This window comes from Entelurus aequoreus, linkage group LG21, assembly GCF_033978785.1.
Source record: "Entelurus aequoreus isolate RoL-2023_Sb linkage group LG21, RoL_Eaeq_v1.1, whole genome shotgun sequence".
In the NCBI taxonomy this organism is placed as follows: Eukaryota; Metazoa; Chordata; class Actinopteri; order Syngnathiformes; family Syngnathidae; genus Entelurus; species Entelurus aequoreus.
Genome location: NC_084751.1, coordinates 35,888,861 through 35,909,310, shown reverse-complemented (window position 1 = coordinate 35,909,310; position 20,450 = coordinate 35,888,861). Strand labels below are relative to the sequence as shown.

General features: G+C 34.6%; 1 protein-coding gene across 2 annotated transcripts in view; it reads right to left on the bottom strand.

The window, feature by feature from the left end:
* Positions 1–2,555: 2,555 nt before the first annotated feature.
* npr2 (natriuretic peptide receptor 2) overlaps positions 2,556–20,450 on the bottom strand; it is a 198,465-nt gene continuing 180,570 nt past the window's right edge. The window contains exons 18-23 of one of the 2 annotated variants that reach the window (XM_062031570.1): positions 18,493–18,561; positions 18,231–18,405; positions 13,988–14,086; positions 7,033–7,124; positions 2,940–2,989; positions 2,556–2,857 (exon numbers count right to left, since the gene is read on the bottom strand). In XM_062031570.1, coding sequence (XP_061887554.1) covers positions 2,854–2,857; positions 2,940–2,989; positions 7,033–7,124; positions 13,988–14,086; positions 18,231–18,405; positions 18,493–18,561 — 489 coding nt within the window. In that variant the 3' untranslated portion in view covers positions 2,556–2,853. Of the gene's footprint in view, positions 2,990–7,032; positions 7,125–13,987; positions 14,087–18,230; positions 18,406–18,492; positions 18,562–20,450 lie in introns of both variants that reach the window. The other variant, XM_062031569.1, reaches the window with a different exon arrangement.

Here is a 20,450-nt window from a genome sequence, read left to right as displayed (position 1 = left end):
TTAAGTGTCATTGCTCAAAAAAATAGTGAATTAAAATCAATGTTGTTATGGGTTATTGACCTTTTTAAGACTCCAATTATTATATAATCTCAAATATTCCACTTTGAAATTTTATTGGGGGGAAAATATTGCATATTTTGTGTTTTTCTCCATAAAAAAACACGGTTTTCCTTGACAAAAATGGCATACAATTTAAATCTTTAAAAGCGTCATATTGACAGATAGACCTAATGTTGATCTAGAGATTTAAACCTTGAATAATAATAATAATAATAATACTAAATAATGACACATTTGTAATATTTTTTTGGACCAAAACCTTTTGGGGTCCCCGGGATCAAGTTTGAGTGGAGGCCTAAATGTATCTTTTTTATACATATATTGTATTGGTTTTTAAAATAAAAAATATCAAAATGGCCCCCGCTTGCTTTGATTTTTCAGTGTGCGGCCCTCAGTGGAAAAAGTTTGGACACCCCTGACTTATAGGAAGTTTCACCACTTAAATGTTCAAGCACTTCTGTGACATTACTGAAAAGTGCTATTTAGCAGTAATGAAGTTGTCTGCAACTCCAACTACCATATATAGAAGGATGGAACATTCTGAATGTCAGTCATACTTTAAGGTAATAATGTTTTATAATCATGCTGTATGAAAATGTCATCCTAAGGAACACTAAACCAGATTTTGTTTTTGGAAAAATATATTAGTTTTAACTAAGGATGTATACCATACAGAATCACAGTACTATTAATGCCAGGATAACAAATGTTTCACTTTTCAAGAAAATGTATTTTCTCTTTTACCAATATTTGAAACACGTAAACAAAGTAACTAGGGATGTCCGATAATGGCTTTTTGCCGATATCTGATATTCCGATATTGTCCAACTCTTTAATTACCGATACCGATATCAACCGATACCGATATATACAGTCGTGAAATTAACACATTATTATGCCTAATTTGGACAACCAGGTATGGTGAAGATAAGGTCCTTTAAAAAAAAAAAAAAATAAGAAAAAAATTAAAAACATTTTCTTCAATAAAAAAGAAAGTAAAACAATACAAAAACAGTTACACAGAAACTAGTTATTAATGAAAATGAGTAAAATTAACTGTTAAAGGTTAGTACTATTAGTGGACCAGCAGCACGCACAATCATGTGTGCTTACGGACTGTATCCCTTGCAGACTGTATTGATATATATTGATATATAATGTAGGAACCAGAATATTAATAACAGAAAGAAACAACCCTTTTGTGTGAATGAGTGTAAATGGGGAAGGGAGGTTTTTTGGGTCGGTGCACTAATTGTAAGTGTATCTTGTGTTTTTTATGTTGATTTAATAAAAATAAAAAAAATTAAAAAACGATACCGATAATAAAAAAAACGACACCGATAATTTCCGATATTACATTTTAAAGCATTTTTACATCTCTAAAAGTAACCCAAATTTCCTTCCCAAATTTCCAACAATTTAAAAAGGACCTGTTTTTTTGTCCCCATACCGTCAGAGGTCCCCTAAAGGTGACTGTAAACAGAGTGATGTCCTCATTAAGTAAGCATTGCCAGAACACACACACACACACACACACACACACACACACACACACACACACACACACACACACACACACACACACACACACCCACACACACACACACACACGCACACATATACTGGTTATCATTTGAAATGGGGACCAAGTTTTTGATCATCACTTGTGGGGACCAGGGAAAAAACTATATGAGTTTTAACTAAGGATGTATACCATACAGAATCACAGTACTATTAATGCCAGGATAACAAATGTTTCACTTTTCAAGAAAATGTATTTTCTCTTTTACTAATATTTGAAACACGTAAACAAAGTAACCCACATTTCCCTGTTGTGGGATCAATAAAGGATTATCTTATCTTACCTTAAACCACATAAATAAAATACTCATTTAAACATTTATTTTTACTTTTTATTTTTAACAACATTGAACATAAATAACATTAAAAAAAAACTGTTCTACTTAACCAGTCTTGCTGAGGATCTCTTAATCTACTATTTTAAAAATCACTTAGGCATCTTCAGAATGGATCTGACTATCACTTAAAAAGGTTTCCCTTTAGAAGACCTGGTTTTTTTGTCCCCATACCGTCAGAGGTCCCCTAAAGGTGACTGTGTAAACAGAGCGATGTCCCCATTAAGTAAGCATTGCCAGAACACACACACACACACACACACACACACACACACACACACACACACACACACACACACACACACACACACACACACACACACACACACACACACACACACACACACACACACAAACACACACACACACACACAGCTGATAATGAGCATCTAACGAGCGGTGATGTCATGACGACACAGATGTGGCCGCTCTTTCCTCCCACTTCCTGTCGGCAGCTAAATGCGGGTGATGAAGTTGAAGCTGTTAAAAAACAACACTTTTTCTTTGGATTTTTCCAGCATAAAAGCAATGTTCCGGAATGGGAAGACAGCGATAATAGAAGGGTGTTCAGATGTTTTCAATGAGTTTATTGGAGAAAATATCTTACAGTATTTGGATATACATATGTACACCTTGTATTTGTGTAACGCTAATAAAGGACGTGAATATAAACAGGAAATATTACATCAAAACACATACAAATCTAAATATAGAAAGCACAAAAACTCTTGATATTTTCTGTGAAGGACAGAAAACTTTATACAAAAAAAAGCAAACAAGTTTTACTTTTTTTTTTTCAGCGATTGCAGCATTCAGGTGATAAAAATACCTGATTTTTCCTGGTCTGGTGTATTTTTATTTTTGGTCGTGTTGGTTTTCATCTGCATAAAAAAATGACCAACATAGAGACGTGTTATTCTAGAACAAATAAAGAAGAAGCTTTGATCCTGTCAGATAACGTACACGTCAGATTTCTCCCCCAGAAGCCAAAACGTTCTCATTTTCCCTTTGCCCTGAAACACAAACATCAACACCTTCATCAATGACTGCATTGATTATTAACCTCCATGTTGTCTTTTAATCCTCATAAACATCATTGTTACACAATAATTACAGCTTACATCCGCAAGTGTTTGCACATTTTTTATAGTGTGCCTCTACATTCTATTGTTATAGGAGTGCGAAACATTGTAATATGTAATAATGTAGTACATTTTCACCTCGTTATATAAAAATTCACCCCATTTTCACCTCATTATGTACAAATGTAGTACATTTACACCTAATTATAAAATAATGTACCCCATCTGCACCTCATTATGTAACATAGTACATGTTTACCTCATGATGTACAAATGTAGTACATTTACACCTCATTATGTAATAACGTAGTACATTTTCACCTCAATATATTATATTGTACCCCATTTTCACCTCATTATGTACAAATGTAGTACATTTTCACCTCATTATGTACAAATGTAGTACATTTTCACCTCATTATGTACAAATGTAGTACATTTTCACCTCATTATGTAATAATGTACTGCGTTTTTACCTCATTATGTACAAATGTAGTAAATTTTCACCTCATTATGTAATAAAGTACCCCGTTTTTACCTCATTATGTACAAATGTAGTACATTTTCACCTCATTATGTAATAATGTACCCCGTTTTTACCTCATTATGTACAAATGTAGTACATTTTCACCTCATTATGTAATAATGTACTGCGTTTTTACCTCATTATGTACAAATGTAGTAAATTTTCACCTCATTATGTAATAATGTACCCCGTTTTTACCTCATTATGTACAAATGTAGTACATTTTCACCTCATTATGTAATAATGTAGTACATTTTTACCTCATTATGTAATTATGTAGTACATTTTCACCTCATTATGTACAAATGTAGTACATTTACACCTCATTATACAATAATGTACCCCATCTGCACCTCATTATGTAATGATGTACCCCATTTTCGCCTCATTATGTACAAATGTAGTAGATTTTCACCTCATGCAGTATTGTAGTACATTTTCACCTCATTATGTAATAATGTAGTCAATTTTCACGTCATTATGTAATAATGTAGTACATTTTCACTTCATTATGTAATAATGTAGTACATTTTCACCTCATTATTTTAATAATGTAGTACATTTTCACCTCACTATGTAATACTGAAGTACATTTTCACCTCATTATGTACAAATGTAGCACATTTTCACCTCATTATGTAAAAACAGTACATTTTCACATTATTTGATAATTAGGTGAAAATGGGGTACAATATTATGTAATACATTTTCACCTCATTATGTAATAATATAGTAAATTTTCACCTCATTAGGTAATAATGTAGTACATGTTTACCTCATTATGTAATATTGTAGTACATTTTCACCTCATTATGAAATAATGTAGTACATTTTCACCTCATTATGTAATAATGTAGTACATTTTCCCTTCATTATGTAATAATGTAGTAAATGTTCACCTCATTATGTAATAATGTAGTACATTTTGTCCTCATTATGTAATAATGTAGTACATTTTCACCTCATTATGTAATAATGTAGTACATTTTCATCTCATTATGTAATAATGTAGTACATTTTCACCTCATTATGTAATAATGTGGTACATTTTCACCTCATTATGTAATATTGTAGTACATTTTCACCTCATTATGTACAAATGTAGTACATTTTCACCTCATTATACAATAATGTACCCCATCTGCACCTCATTATGTAATGATGTACCCCATTTTCACCTCATTATGTACAAATGTAGTAGATTTTCACCTCCTGCAGTAATGTAGTACATTTTCACCTCATTATGTAATAATGTAGTACATTTTGCCTTCATTATGTAATAATGTAGTACATTTTCACCTTATTATTTAATAATGTAGTAAATTTTCACCTCATTATGTAATAATGTAAATTTTCACCTTATTATGTAATAATGTAGTACATTTTCACCTCATTATGTAATAATGTAGTACATTTTCACCTCATTATGTAATAATGTAGTACATTTTCACCTCATTATGTAATAATGTAGTACATTTTCACCTCATTATGTAATAATGTAGTACATTTTCCCTTCATTATGTAATAATGTAGTAAATGTTCACTTCATTATGTAATAATGTAGTACATTTTGTCCTCATTATGTAATAATGTAGTACATTTTCACCTCATTATGTAATAATGTAGTACATTTTCATCTCATTATGTAATAATGTAGTACATTTTCCCCTCATTATGTAATAATGTGGTACATTTTCACCTCATTATGTAATATTGTAGTACATTTTCACCTCATTATGTACAAATGTAGTACATTTTCACCTCATTATACAATAATGTACCCCATCTGCACCTCATTATGTACAAATGTAGTAGATTTTCACCTCCTGCAGTAATGTAGTACATTTTCACCTCATTATGTAATAATGTAGTACATTTTGCCTTCATTATGTAATAATGTAGTACATTTTCACCTTATTATTTAATAATGTAGTAAATTTTCACCTCATTATGTAATAATGTAAAATTTCACCTTATTATGTAATAATGTAGTACATTTTCACCTCATTATGTAATAATGTAGTACATTTTCACCTCATTATGTAATAATGTAGTACATTTTCACCTCATTATGTAATAATGTAGTACATTTTCACCTCATTATGTAATAATGTAGTACATTTTCCCTTCATTATGTAATAATGTAGTAAATGTTCACTTCATTATGTAATAATGTAGTACATTTTGTCCTCATTATGTAATAATGTAGTACATTTTCACCTCATTATGTAATAATGTAGTACATTTTCACCTCATTATGTAATAATGTAGTACATTTTCATCTCATTATGTAATAATGTAGTACATTTTCACCTCATTATGTAATAATGTAGACCATTTTCACCTCATTATGTAATAATGTAGACCATTTTCACCTCATTATGTAATAATGTAGTACATTTTCACCTCATTATGTAATAAAATAGTACATTTTCACCTCTTTATGTAATAATGTAGTACATGTTTACCTCTATGTAAAAATGTAGTACATTTTCACCTCATTATGTAATACTGAAGTACATTTTCATCTCATTATGTAATAACGTAGTACATTTTCACCTCATTATGTAATAATGTAGTACATGTTTACCTCATTATGTAAAAATGTAGTACATGTTTACCTCATTATGTAATAATGTAGTACTTTTTCAGCTCATTATATAATAGTTTAGCCCATTTTCATCTCATTATGTAATAATGTAGTACATTTTCACATCATTATACATTTTCACATCATTATGCAATAATGTAGTACATTTTCACCTCATTATGTGATAACATAGTATTTTTTCACCTCGTTATGTAACAATGTAATACATTTACACCTCATTACATAATAATGTCGTACATTTTCACTTCGTTATGTAATAATGTAATATATTTTCACCCAATTATGTATTATTGTACCCCATTTTCACCTCATTATGTAAAAATGTAGTACATTTTCACCTCATTATGTAATAATGTAGTACATTTTCACCTCATTATGTGAAAAGTGGCGTTAAATATTGTATGTTTATTGTGTGAATGTTTCCAGGATTCACACAATAAACACGTGTTCCATTAGCAGTAAAATATGTCCATGTGCTATGTTTGCCTCCAGCATGTTTGACACATGTTATGCTATTCTTTGCATCATGTGTTGTTGTTTTCTATCTTTACTGGCAGCTACCATGAAAAGCAAGGCAAGACTTTTGAAGGCAAATCAAAAGAATATTGTTTAAAAAACAAACAAACAAATCATGAGATTGTTGCTTACTGAAGACTAAAGTGAAGGTTTGGCAGAACACTTCCAGTCACAATGTAAACTATTTGAATCATGACAATTGGAGTACAACAAATAGAAATACTTAGTATAACTAATATGAAATAAGTCATGTGATGTACTTGAGGAATGTTCTAGTGTAAAAAGTAGAATGAGTGTTGAGTGAATGTTACCACTGCTTACTTTCATTTCTATGTCTCCTCGTAACTGAAGATCAAAGTAGCCGAACTCATCCAACACTTCTTTAGTGGCTGAAGATACGTGAATCTTCAAAGCTGTCAGAAACAGAAAAATATCAGCATTTACTGCAAAGACTCCCATTGTCAGTTAGTCAGTATCAGTCACTTAGTTCATTAATATGTTAGTAAGTCCGTCAGACAGTTAGTCAGTCAGTAAGTAAGCTAGTCAGTCAGTAAGTAAGCTAGTCAGTCAGTAAGTAAGCTAGTCAGTCACTTAATTACTTCATTTGTCAGTCAGTTAATCAGTCAATCGGCTAGTCAGTCAGTTAATCAGTAAGTTGGTAAGTCAGTCAGTGAGTTAGTCCGTCAGACAGTAAATTAGTCAGTCAGTCATGTTTAACCCTTTGGGGAGTACATGGTTGAATAGCATTTACTGTAAGTAGTGCCAGCACGAAAAGTCCTCAAGATATTGCGGTTCCTATTTTTAATCAACTTTAGTCCTGAATAAAATGAGCAAAGGTGTCATGGTGGGTGATAATGTAACCCTTGACAGCCATGACTCCTTGCAAACGCGATGGAAAGCAAAACAAATGATTACGACCACGAACAAAGTTTCTTCTGTCATGTCTGCATGTGTGCTGCACCTGTGGAGAAACTGGCACTGTGTGTGTGTGTGTGTGTGTGTGTGTGTGTGTGTGTGTGTGTGTGTGTGTGTGTGTGTGTGTGTGTGTGTGTGTGTGTGTGTGTGTGTGTGTGTGTGTGTGTGTGTGTGTGTGTAATGCGGCGAGGTCTTCTAGCAATCCAAAAAAAAAGATACAATCTTAACACCATGAGGATTTTTTTTTCCTGGCACTACTTAACTGGGTTGGACTTATTTCCCAGTTTGATTTAAAAATGTTAAAATTCAACGTGAAAAAAACTCTTGAAATCACTTAAAAATAATTACACTTGGAGTAACACAACCAAAGTCATGGCCAAAAATAGAGCAACATTTAAAGGACGTAACAATTATAATAATAATAATAATAATAATAATAAATACCGTATTTTTAAGACAATAAGGCGCACTTAAAATCCTTTCATTTTCTCAAAAATCGACAGTGCGCCTTATAACCCGGTGCGCCTAATGTACGGCATCATTCTGGTTGTGCTTACCGGCCTCGAAGCAATTTTATGTGGTACATGGTGTAATGATAAGTGTGACCAGTAGATGGCAGTCATACATAAGAGATACGTGTAAACTGCAATATGATGGCGGTAACCAACACTAAAATTTTTAAATGTTCCATTGAGAATATAGAACATTACACACGGCGTTTAAAAATCAGTGTGTGTATAAGGACAGCAAAAAAGCACCTATTAGCAGTTATGAAATAACAAGTGTGTGTAAAAATTTTAAGTGCGCCCACTTTGGCCAAAATGTATTTAAAAAAAAAAAAAAAATATATATATATATATATATATATATATATATATATATATATATATATATATATATATATATATATATATATATATATATATATATATATATATTTAAAACCATATATGATATATATAGAGACATATTGTAATAACTTGAAGTAAATAATGAAGATTAAAAACCAATTACAAACCAAAAATTCAAAAAAATAAATAAATGAACTAAAAGCAGTCTTTTTCTCACAATGTGTCGACTTTTTTCTTATAAAATTGGGAACAATTTCTCATACTGTTTCTGTAATATTGCAATATTTTCTTGTAAAATTATTACTTTTTTATGTAAAATTATTACTTTTTACTGCAAAATGGTGATTTGTCATACAAAATTCAGACTTTTATCACAGTATTGCCAATTTTTTTGTTGTTCTTGTAAAATAGTTGACATTTTTTGGAGTAAAATTATGACTCGTCATAATTTTTCCAAGTGAAATTATGATTATTTTTTATAATATTGCCAACATTTTAAAGTTTTCTTATAAAATTGTGACTTTTGTCAAGTAAAAATTGCGACTCTTTCAGAAAATTGCCAAAATTTTAAGCTTTTCTTGTAAAATTGTGACTGTTATTGAGTCAAATTCCAACTTTTCCAAGAAAAATGTTGAGTTTTTCTTGTAAAATTTTCACTTGCGTTGAGTGAAATATGACTTTTATTATAATACTGCCAAAATTCTAAGTTTTTCTTGAGAAATTGGGACTTTTTTCTTGTGAAATTCAACTCATTTTCACAACAAGCTTTTTTATATTTGCATAGTATCTATATATTATTAATGTTTATACATCTAGAAAGGGTGTCCTAAAGAGGTAGGCATTTTTCGGAGGTCTCAAGAAGGTAACAAACACAATCATTTTTGTGAGTGTGTGTGTGTGTGTGTCAGTCAAAATGTTTTAGTACGACTTCGGTAAGCTATGAAGCCACACCGCTTGATGGATTGTCGGCGCTTTAAACATACGAGTATTATTATAGTGTGTGTATGAGGACCGCAAAAAAGCACCCATTAGCAGACTTATTACCTGCCGTTTTGTTTCGCAATACTATTCAAAACCAACTTTTCTTACCTTCTGGTACCTGCTGATGTGTATTTGGGATCTGCATAAGTCCTGAAAATGTGTCAAGCTCATGTGTTTGCTACGCTGCTAACGATCGATGCATTTTTAAATATTTTCAATGCTGCTTTAATCACAGGCTTTATATTATGAGGCGCCGTTAGGGAGATTATTCAGAAAAACTTCTTACATACACTATTGAAATGCTCTTATACACACTGCTGAAATGCTCTCACATAAACAACTGAAATGTTTTTCTCTCACACACACGACTGAAACGCTCTCACACACACTACTGAAACGCTCACACACACTACCGAAACACTCTTATACACACTACTGATATGCTCTCACATAAACAACTGAAATATTTTTCTCTCACACTACTGAAACACTACCATACACACTACTAAAACGCTCCCATACACACGACTGAAACGCTCTTATACACACTACTGAAATGCTCTCACATAAACAACTTAAATGTTTTTCTCTCACACACACTACTGAAACGCTCTCACACACACCACTGAAACGCTTTTATACACACTACTGAAATGCTCTCACATAAACAACTTAAATGTTTTTTCTGTCACACACACTACTGAAACACTCTCATAAACACTACTGAAACGCTCTTATACACACTACTGAAATGCTCTCACATAAACAACTGAAATGTTTTTCTCTCACACACACTAGTGAAACGTTCTCACACACACCACTGAAACGCTTTTATACACACTACTGAAATGCTCTCACATAAACAACTGAAATGTTTTTCTCTCACACACACTACTGAAACACTCTTATACACACTACTAAAATGCTCTCACATAAACAACTGACATTTTTTTCTCTGACACACACTACTCAAACGCTCTTATACACACTACTGAAATGCTCTCACATAAACACCTGAAATGTTTTTCTCTCACACACACAGTTTTAAAACGCTCTCATTCACACTACTGAAACGCTCTTATACACACTACTGAAATGCTCTCACATAAACAACTGAAATGTTTTTCTCTCACACACACTACTGAAACCCTCTTATATACACTATTAAAATGCTCTCACATAAACAACTGAAATGTTTTTCTCTCACACACACGACTGAAACGGTGTCATACACACTACTGAAATGCTCTTATACACACTACTGAAATGCTCTCACATGCACAATTGAAATGTTTTTCTCTCATGCACACTACTGAAACGCTCTTATACACACTTCTGAAATGCTCTCACATAAACAACTGAAATGTTTTTCTCTCACACACTACTGAAATGCTCTCACAAAAACAACTGAAATGGTTTTTTTCTCTCACACACTACTGAAACGCTCTCATACACACTACTGAAACGCTCTTATACTCACTACTGAAATGCTCTCACAAAAGCAACTGAAATGTTTTTCTCTCACACACACTACTGAAACGCTCTCATACACACTACTGAAACGCTCTTATACACTACTGAAATGCTCACATAAACAAATTGAAATGTTTTTTCTCTCACACACACTACTGGAACACTGTCATTCACTCTACTGAAACGCTCTTATACACACTACTGAAATGCTCTCACATAAACAACTGAAATGTTTTTTCTCTCACACACACTACTGAAACGCTCTCATAAACACAACTGAAACGCTCTTATACACACTACTGAAATGCTCTCGCATAAGCAACTGAAATGTTTTTCTCTCACACACACTACTGAAACACTCTCATTGACACTACTGAAATGGTCTTATATGACCCCTCATATTATATGACACATTCACACACTGTTTATTGATTTTTATTGGCAAACTTGAGTATTTTATATCACAACTATTAACACGGAGTTGGGATGTTGATATACGAGTGCACATTCCGGAAGCTTCCGGAAGCCTTGGCAGCCATGTTCTGGTGTTTGATCCTGATTAACGTCTGTAGTCTGGACTTTTTTACTACTGGGAGTTATGACCCGGGCAAAGTCTGCTCTGTGCCTGCTTGAGTACACATGAAGAGAGGACGTTGTGTTTTCTGTATTATTATCATTTGGAGGAGTCGATTTGACACGAGGATCCTGACGGTGACTTTGGGTTCAGTTTACTGCTGCTAAGTGCTATCAATTATTTAGCAGCACAGGCGGAACACAGGAAGTGACTTAGTAGTTAATCAATACCTGCATTGATCTCTCTGCAGGTTTAGAAAAGAAGCGCCAGAATAAAAGTCCGGCTACACCTTTCGTTTCCAAATACTGACTGACAGATTTGATTAAGGATACATTTTCATGATGAATAAACTTCCTTCATACAAATAATGAACTCAACCAAGAAATCTTGCTCATAGAAATAGAAACAATAACATGTGAGTTTTCTGACAGGTGAATTCTTCCAGAGATAAGGGGGTTCTTTAAGGGCAGGAATATGTGTTCATTGTGTTCTTGTATTTATACCCTTCTTGAGACATCAACAAGGAAAAGTACCTTCCATTTGAGGACCGGTGAACAAGTTAGGACCGAAATCATGGTCCCGATACGGAAAACCATTGCATCTAATAGAGAATGTCTCATTTGCACACCTGGTGGTGAAATCTATCAAAATGAGGGTGGTCCCAAAAAGGAAGGATTTTTCAAATTGACTGTGTCGTTTTTAAAAGTGCTCCCCCTCTGGTCAACCTATGAAATCACGAGTGTGTGTAAAAATTTGAAGTGCTCCCCCTCTGGTCAACATATGAAATAATAAGTGTGTGTAAAAATTTGAAGTGCTCCCCCTTTGGCTAAAATTGATAACAAATAAATAAAATATGTATATAGAGACATAATGTAATAACGTGAAGTAAATAATGAAGATTAAAAACCAATTACAAACAAAAAATTCAAAAAAAAAAAAAAAAAAAGAACTAGAAGCAGTCTTTTTCTCACAATGTGTCGACTTTTTTCTTATAAAATTGGGAACAATTTCTCATACTGTTTCTGTAATATTGCAATATTTTCTTGTAAAATTACTTTATGTAAAATTATTACTTTTTTACTGCAAAATGGTGATTTGTCATATAAAATTCAGACTTTTATCACAATATTGGGATTTTTTTTGTTGTTCTTGTAAAATAGTGACATTTTTCTGAGTAAAAGTATCACTTGTCATAATTTTTCCAAGTAAAATTATGATTATTTTTTATATTATTGCCAACATTTTAAAGTTTTCTTATTAAAAAATTGTGACTTTTGTCGAGTAAAAATTACGACTCTTTTCAGAAAATTGCCAACATTTTAAGCTTTTCTTGTAAAATTGCGACTGTTATTGAGTCAAATTCCAACTTTTCCAAGAAAAATTTTCAGTTTTTCTTGTAAAATTTTGACTTGCGTTGAGTCAAATACAACTTTTATTATAATACTGCCAAAATTTTAAGTTTTTCTTGAGAAATTGTGACTTTTTTTCCAACTAATTTTTCACAACAAGCTTTTTTATATTTGCATAGTATGTATACATTATTAATGTTGTAAATACAAATCTTTATATATCTAGAAAGGGTGGTCCTAAAGAGGTAGGCATTTTTCGGAGGTCTCAAGAAGTTAACAAATACAAGAATGTTTGTGTGTGTGTGTGTGTTTATAGCTCGTACAAGAACATATTATTAGGGCGCATTAAAGGGGTCATATTATCAGAGCTTACCAAAGTCGTACTAAAACATCTTGATATATTTTTGAGCGCCGTGTGGAATGTTCTATGTTTTCAATTAAACATATAACATTTGGTGTTGTTTACTTGAGTCATATAGCAGTCTACACTTATCTCTTATGTGTGACTGCCATCTACTGGTCACACTTATCTTTTCAACATGTACCGAATAAAATAGCTTCGAGGTCGGTAGGCACAACTTACGTACAATAGGCGCACCTATAAGGCGCACTGTCGAGTTTTGAGAAAATAAAAGGATTTTAAGTGCGCCTTATAGTCCGAAAAATACGGTAATAGGCAGAATAGAGCGACTCCCGTAGGCTCCATTATAAACTGACTTTTGATCGCATTTATTATAATATTTTGTATGCATAAAAAAAAGTATTGGTAAAATAATTAGTAATTTCCCATCTGGCAACACGGAGTAATTGATACTGTTCAGTGCCTCCAGGATATCATAGGATTGTTTTGTAATAAAATGCCTGAATTGCGGCAGCTTTTTCAGATCTTTGCAATGTTTTGAGGCTTATTTACTTTCCAATAACATTGAATCAACTTGTGATTGCATGAATTTTTGTTATCAATGTTTTTAAGTGTTCCTTGCAACCTTAATCTCAAAAAGGCCAGGATTTGAAGAAACAACAACACGCAGTAGTAACATTGCCACCAGTAGGATATTTGTGTCAAAAAACATGTGTGTAGGTTCTCGAAGGGGTTCTGGAAAAAGCAACTAAAAATAGATTTTGACACTCACCTTCTCCGTTGGACTCCATTCGTGAGGATGTGTTGACAGTGTCTCCAAACAAACAATATCTGGGCATTTTCAAGCCCACCACTCCAGCACACACTGGACCTGCCAACACATTGATGACATCACATTGCTAATGACTGACAATTAGGACATACTCTTGTCAAGAACAATTGTTTTTACAGTATATCTTCTCAAGGGACAATGCCACCGTCGACGGATTAGAGTAGTCATTGTGCAGCTTGTACTGGTAAATAGATGTACTGTAAGTTGGTAGTGAATTACATTTTTTATATAGCGCTTTTTCTCAAGTGACTCAAAGCGCTTTACATTGTGAAACCCAATATCTAAGTTACATTTAAACCAGTGTGGGTGGCACTGGGAGCAGGTGGGTAAAGTGTCTTGCCCAAGGACACAACGGCAGTGACTAGGATGGCGGAAGCGGGAATTGAACCTGCAACCCTCAAGTTGCTGGCACGGCCACTCTACCAACCGAGCTATACCGAGCTATACCTATGTGGTAACACAGCGAAGGAGCAAGATAACTGTGTGTTATTGAGAATGCTTAATAATATGTAATATGTTCAATATTTACCATATTTTGGTCATTTTAATCATTGCCGTAACTATAAACCCCAAATCTAGTGAAGTTGGCACATTGTGTAAATCGTAAATAAAAACAGAATACAATGATTTGCAAATCTTTTTCAACTTATATTCAATTGAATAGACTGCAAAGACAAGATACTTAACGTTCGAACCGGAAAACTTTGTTATTTTTTGCAAATATTAGCTCATTTGGAATTCAATACATGCAACATGTTTCAAAAAAGCTGGCACAAGTGTCAAAAAAGACTGAGAAATTTGAGGAATGCTCATCAAACACTTATTTGGAACTTCCCACAGGTGAACAGGCTAATTGGGAACAGGTGGGTGCCATGATTGGGTATAAAAGCAGCTTCCATGAAATGCTCAGTCATTCACAAACGAGGATGGGGCGAGGGTCACCACTTTGTGAACACACGCGTGAGCAAATTGTCGAACAGTTTAAGAACAACATTTTTTAACAAGGAATTTAGGGATTTCACCATCTAAGGTCTGTAATATCATCAAAAGGTTAAGAGAATCTGGAGAAATCACAGCACGTAACATTGAATGCCCGTGACTTTCGATCCCTCAGGCGGTACTGCATCAAAAAGCGACATCAGTGTGTAAAAGATATCACCACAAGGGCTCAGGAACACTTCAGAAAACCACTGTCAGTAACTACAGTTTGTCGCTACATTGATTGATTGATTGATCGAGACTTTTATTAGTAGGTTGCACAGTGAAGTACATATTCCGTACAATTGACCACTAAATGGTAACACCCGAATAAGTTTTTCAACTTGTTTAAGTCGGGGTCCACTTAAATTGATTCATGATACAGATATATACTATCATATATACTATCATCATAATACAGTCATCACACAAGATAATCACATTGAATTATTTACATTATTTACAATCAAGGGTGTGGAGGGGCGGGGGTAGGATATGGACAGCAAGTAGTGGACATAGAGAGAGAGAGAGAGAGAGAGAGAGAGAGAGAGAGAGAGAGAGAGAGAGAGAGAGAGAGAGAGAGAGAGAGAAGGCATAAGAAAAAGTATCTGCATTTGATTGTTTACATTTGATTATTAGCAATCCGGGGAGGGTGTTAGTTTAGGGTTGTAGCTGCCTGGAGATGAACTTTTATTGCGGTTTTGAAGGAGGATAGAGATGCCCTTTCTTTTATACCTGTTGGGAGCGCATTCCACATTGATGTGGCATAGAAAGATCTGGAAGTGCAAGTTAAAACTCTACTATGCAAAGCGAAAGCCATTTATCAACAACACCCAGAAACGCCGCCAACTTCACTGGTTTTGGGTTTTGTAATTCTTCCGCGCATTTATTTCCGTCTGACTTCTGGCAACAGCTTGTGTTCCTACTTCTGGATTCAAACACGAGTGTATGTTCTAATCATGGCAGATTTGGTAACAAACAACAAAGACGATTATTTTTTGGACAAAAGAGCATTCACAACCTTATCTTTTTTAATATGAATTTATGGAGGATGAACTCCTGCTTCTAGAAGCGAGTACGAAGGAAGAGTGAGACGTTGGAGCAGACGGAAGTCGACAGAGTGAGGTGAAAGTGAATCGAAGCTGCAAAATGTGGAACTTGAAGCCAAGCTATTTCGACATAAATGGAGTGTTTACCCATAATTAACCGGGGAAAAAAAACCCCGTCCATCGAGTGAGTCACACTTTATATTGATCATGATAAATGCAGCTAATAATACCATAGCACGGCGATGTAGTATGCTAGAAAAATAATTCATACAATAACAATGTTGCTACAGCTTGGTTATTATACAGGTTACGGAACATAAAGGAAGTATTGTTGATGGTTTTTGAAAGCATTTTTAAAGTGATTTAGAGGTAGAATTGATTGCTCCCATTAGCTGCATTGCTAGCCATCTAGAACAAGACGATTATGACATGTTAGAAAGCGGAAAAAAAACAAATTTGTTTTCTTGTATCTCATAATGATTGTGAACGATAGGCAAAATTCCAAAAGCAAGTGCAGATCCCCTTTAAAAGTAGACAATAGACGGCAGTAAAAGCACATAGTCAGAGCATATTGTCACATTACTGTACTGTTTTAATTAATTACAACTAGAGATGTCCGACAAATGCTTTAAAATGTAATATCGGAAATTATCGGTATCGGTTTCAAAAAGTAAAATGTATGACTTTTTAAAACACCGCTGTACGGAGTGGTACACGGACGTAGGGAGAAGTACAGAGCGCCAATAAACCTTAAAGGCACTGCCCAATCACATAATATCCACGGCTTTTCACACACACAAGTGAATGCAATGCATACTTGGTCAACAGCCATACAGGTCACACTGAGGGTGTCCGTATAAACAACTTTAACACTGTTACAAATATGCGCCACACTGTGAACCCACACCAAACTAGAATGACAAACACATTTCGGGAGAACATCCGCACCGTAACACAACATAAACACAACAGGAAAAATACCCAGAACCCCTTGCAGCACTAACTCTTCCGGGACGCTACAATATACACCCCCCGATACCTCCTATCCCCCCACCTCAACCCCGCCCACCTCAACCTCCTCATGCTCTCTCAGGGAGAGCATTTCCCAAATTCCAAGCTGCTGTTTTGAGGCATGTTTAAAAAAATAATGCACTTTGTGACTTCAATAATAAATATGGCAGTGCCATGTTGGCATTTTTTCCCCCATAACTTCAGTTGATTTATTTTGGAAAACCTTGTTACATTGTTTAATGCATCCAGCGGGGCATCACAACAAAATTAGGCATAATAATGTGTTAATTCCACGACTGTATATATCGGTATCGGTTGATATCGGAATCGGTAATTAAGAGTTGGACAATATCGGAATATCGGCAAAAAAGCCATTATCGGACATCTCTAATTACAACTAATAAAAAGCGGTAGGAAATGGATGGATGGAATATTCATATTAGTAATAGTAATAAATTAGTTACAACTATACCAAAAAAAAGGCTTCCTTATTGTCCAATATTAAGTTGCAGGCATTCTCCGTGTTTGTTTTACTCTTGAAAATGTTTTTCCGTCTTCAACGTTCATTTAGGTTGGGTTGAGTTTTTCCTTGCCCTGATGTGGGATCTGAGCCGAGGATGTCGTCGTGGCTTGTGCAGCCCTTTGAGACACTTGTGATTAAGGGCTATTCAAATCAACTTTGATTGGTTGATTGACTGATTTATGTTGCAACACATCGGCCTCTCATCTGAGCAGGTTTAATCAGTTGATGCTTATAGACTTAGATTGGTCAGATCTGGTCTTTGGCATCATCATTTAGACCAGATCTGATCCACAGAATGGCTCGAGAAGACAAAGCACAAAGTAACGCTACAGTTGGGTGAGGTGGAGGAACGCAAGATGTCTGAAATCCAGCAGTGACGTCGTCATGGCGGAGTGGAAGAGGATACCAGTAGGAACATGAGAATATCTGATCAATTCCTAGAGCATTAAGGACAAAGATCACGCTACGATGAAACTGTCCTTGACTGTGAGCTGGACCCATTTGTGTTGCCAATGATTTACAATAGTGAATTGTTGCAAATCTATGCTGTTTCAAAAGCTACACAACAGTGACCACTCCAGGTTATGTCCACATTTCATCTCTATTTGAGAAGAAGTCTCACCTGTGTGAATACCTATCCTGAGTCTCAGCTGGTCGTTGGGTCTGTGGCGGATCTTGAAGGTTTTCACCTGCTCTAACAAGGCCAGCGACATCCCGGCGATCTCCCTGGCGTGGAGTTTCCCGTTTCGCACCGGCAGCCCCGACACCACCATGTAGGCGTCGCCGATGGTCTCCACCTGTTGGAGCCACGCAAACGTTGCACAAAACTGATCAGCTCATGTAGAAACTTGGAACTAGACTCCAGCGGCCAAACTTGGACTCACCTTGTAAACATCAAAGTTATCGATGATGGCGTCAAAGCAGGTGTACAGGTCGTTGAGCAACGTGACCACCTTGAGAAATAGAATATCTAATATTTATTGAGGAAAACACATGTGATACAGTCAAAGAAGTAAGCAGCGGTTGTTAACGTAATTGAAAATAGTTTGGAGCAAGCTTTCAAACATGTAAATATTACTTTAAAAGATTGTATGGGGATGAAATACAACTGAGAAGAGATTCCAAAGCTTCGAAAGTTAATTCCTGGCTTTTGGCTCCTCCCACATTCTTTCCCTTCTTACAGAAGGTACGTTTTTACCGCTAACCTTAATCTACTTATCAAAGTATTAGGTATGTACAAATTGCGATTCGTATTTGTTTTTTGGGATGGGTACCGAAATCGGTATTGACCGCAGTCCAATGTTACTACCGGGTACCAATTTACGTAAAATGATACTATGTTTTAATGTTGTCCCGGTACCAAAATGTATTTCGATACTTTTCGATACCTTTCTAAATAAAGGGGACCACAAAAAATGGCATTATTGGCTTTATTTTGATAAAAAATCTTACGGTACTTTAAGCATATGTTTCTTATTGCAATTCTGTCCTTAAATAAAATAGTGAACATACAAGACACATTTTATTTTATTAATAAGTAAGCAAACAAAGGCTCCTAATTAGTCTGCTGACGTATGCAGTAACACATTGTGTCATTTATCATTCTATTATTTTGTCAACATTATTAATCTACTTCATTTACTGTTAATATCTGCTTATTTTCCGTTTCAACATATTCTATCTACACTTCTGTTAAAATGTAATAATCACTTATTCTTCTGTTGTCTGATACTTTACATTAGTTTTGGATGATCCCACAAATTTGGGTATCAATCCGATACCAAGTCGTTACAGGATCATACATTGGTCATATTCAAAGTCCTCATGTGTCAAGGGACATATTTCCTGAGTTTATAAACATAATATACATTTAAAAAAAAACAAAAAAGATTGTGTGATGCTAAAAAATATTGATGTAATCATAGTAGTATAGACTAGATACGCTCCTGTACTTGGTATCATTACAGTGGATGTCAGGTGTAGATCCATCCAATGGCATTTGTTTACATTGTGATGCCGGTGAGCTACGGTGTGTAGTGAAGCATGTTTAGCTATTCCTCGTCCTGCAGGGATGATACTTGTAAGAAACGTACTTTATTTGTCGCCATGGAGACAAGGATTAGTGATTTAGAAGTAGGTAAAACACTGCGGATGGACTTTAGCCGCTACCTAGCTAGCCATGTCTTAAAGCACCTCTTCCTAAAGGTTTTTCAGTGTTATAACTTCACCTATATCGTTAGTTTTTAAGCCAAAATGCGTCCGTTCTCCCTTTTCTGTCTACACACATTGTCTGCTTGTAAGTACTCTGTGATTGTGCGCTGCCGAACATGCTCCTCTGCTCGTAAAACCAGCAATGTCATGACGAGACGACGAGGGGGGGTGGCATAACAGTACCCTTTAGAGGAAGTATAGTACCAAATATGATTCATTAGTATCGTGGTACTATACTCGTACCGGTATTTCAATGTTTGGAATCAGCACTTTTGACGGGTTATTACAGTAAACTACGTCACATCCACTCCAGGCAAACATGATATTATATATTATATTAGATTGTAAGTGGCTTTTTACCCTTAGCGTTCACATTTCGCCGTATTTGCTGCATTTTTGTTGTGTTTTGCTTGATAGTAAAGGTTGTTGATCAAGGGGGTGGTCTAATAAGTAAAAGATGAGCGACGTTAATGTGTTGTCAATATTCACTGTTTTACCGTTCACAGTTAATATTGTAAATTCCACATTCTTTATTTTCATGTACAAACTTGTACATTCTGGATGATTCATTCAATAAAAAAAAAATCAAAATCCATCCTGTATTTTGAGGTGGTCTGTCATAAAGTTTTTA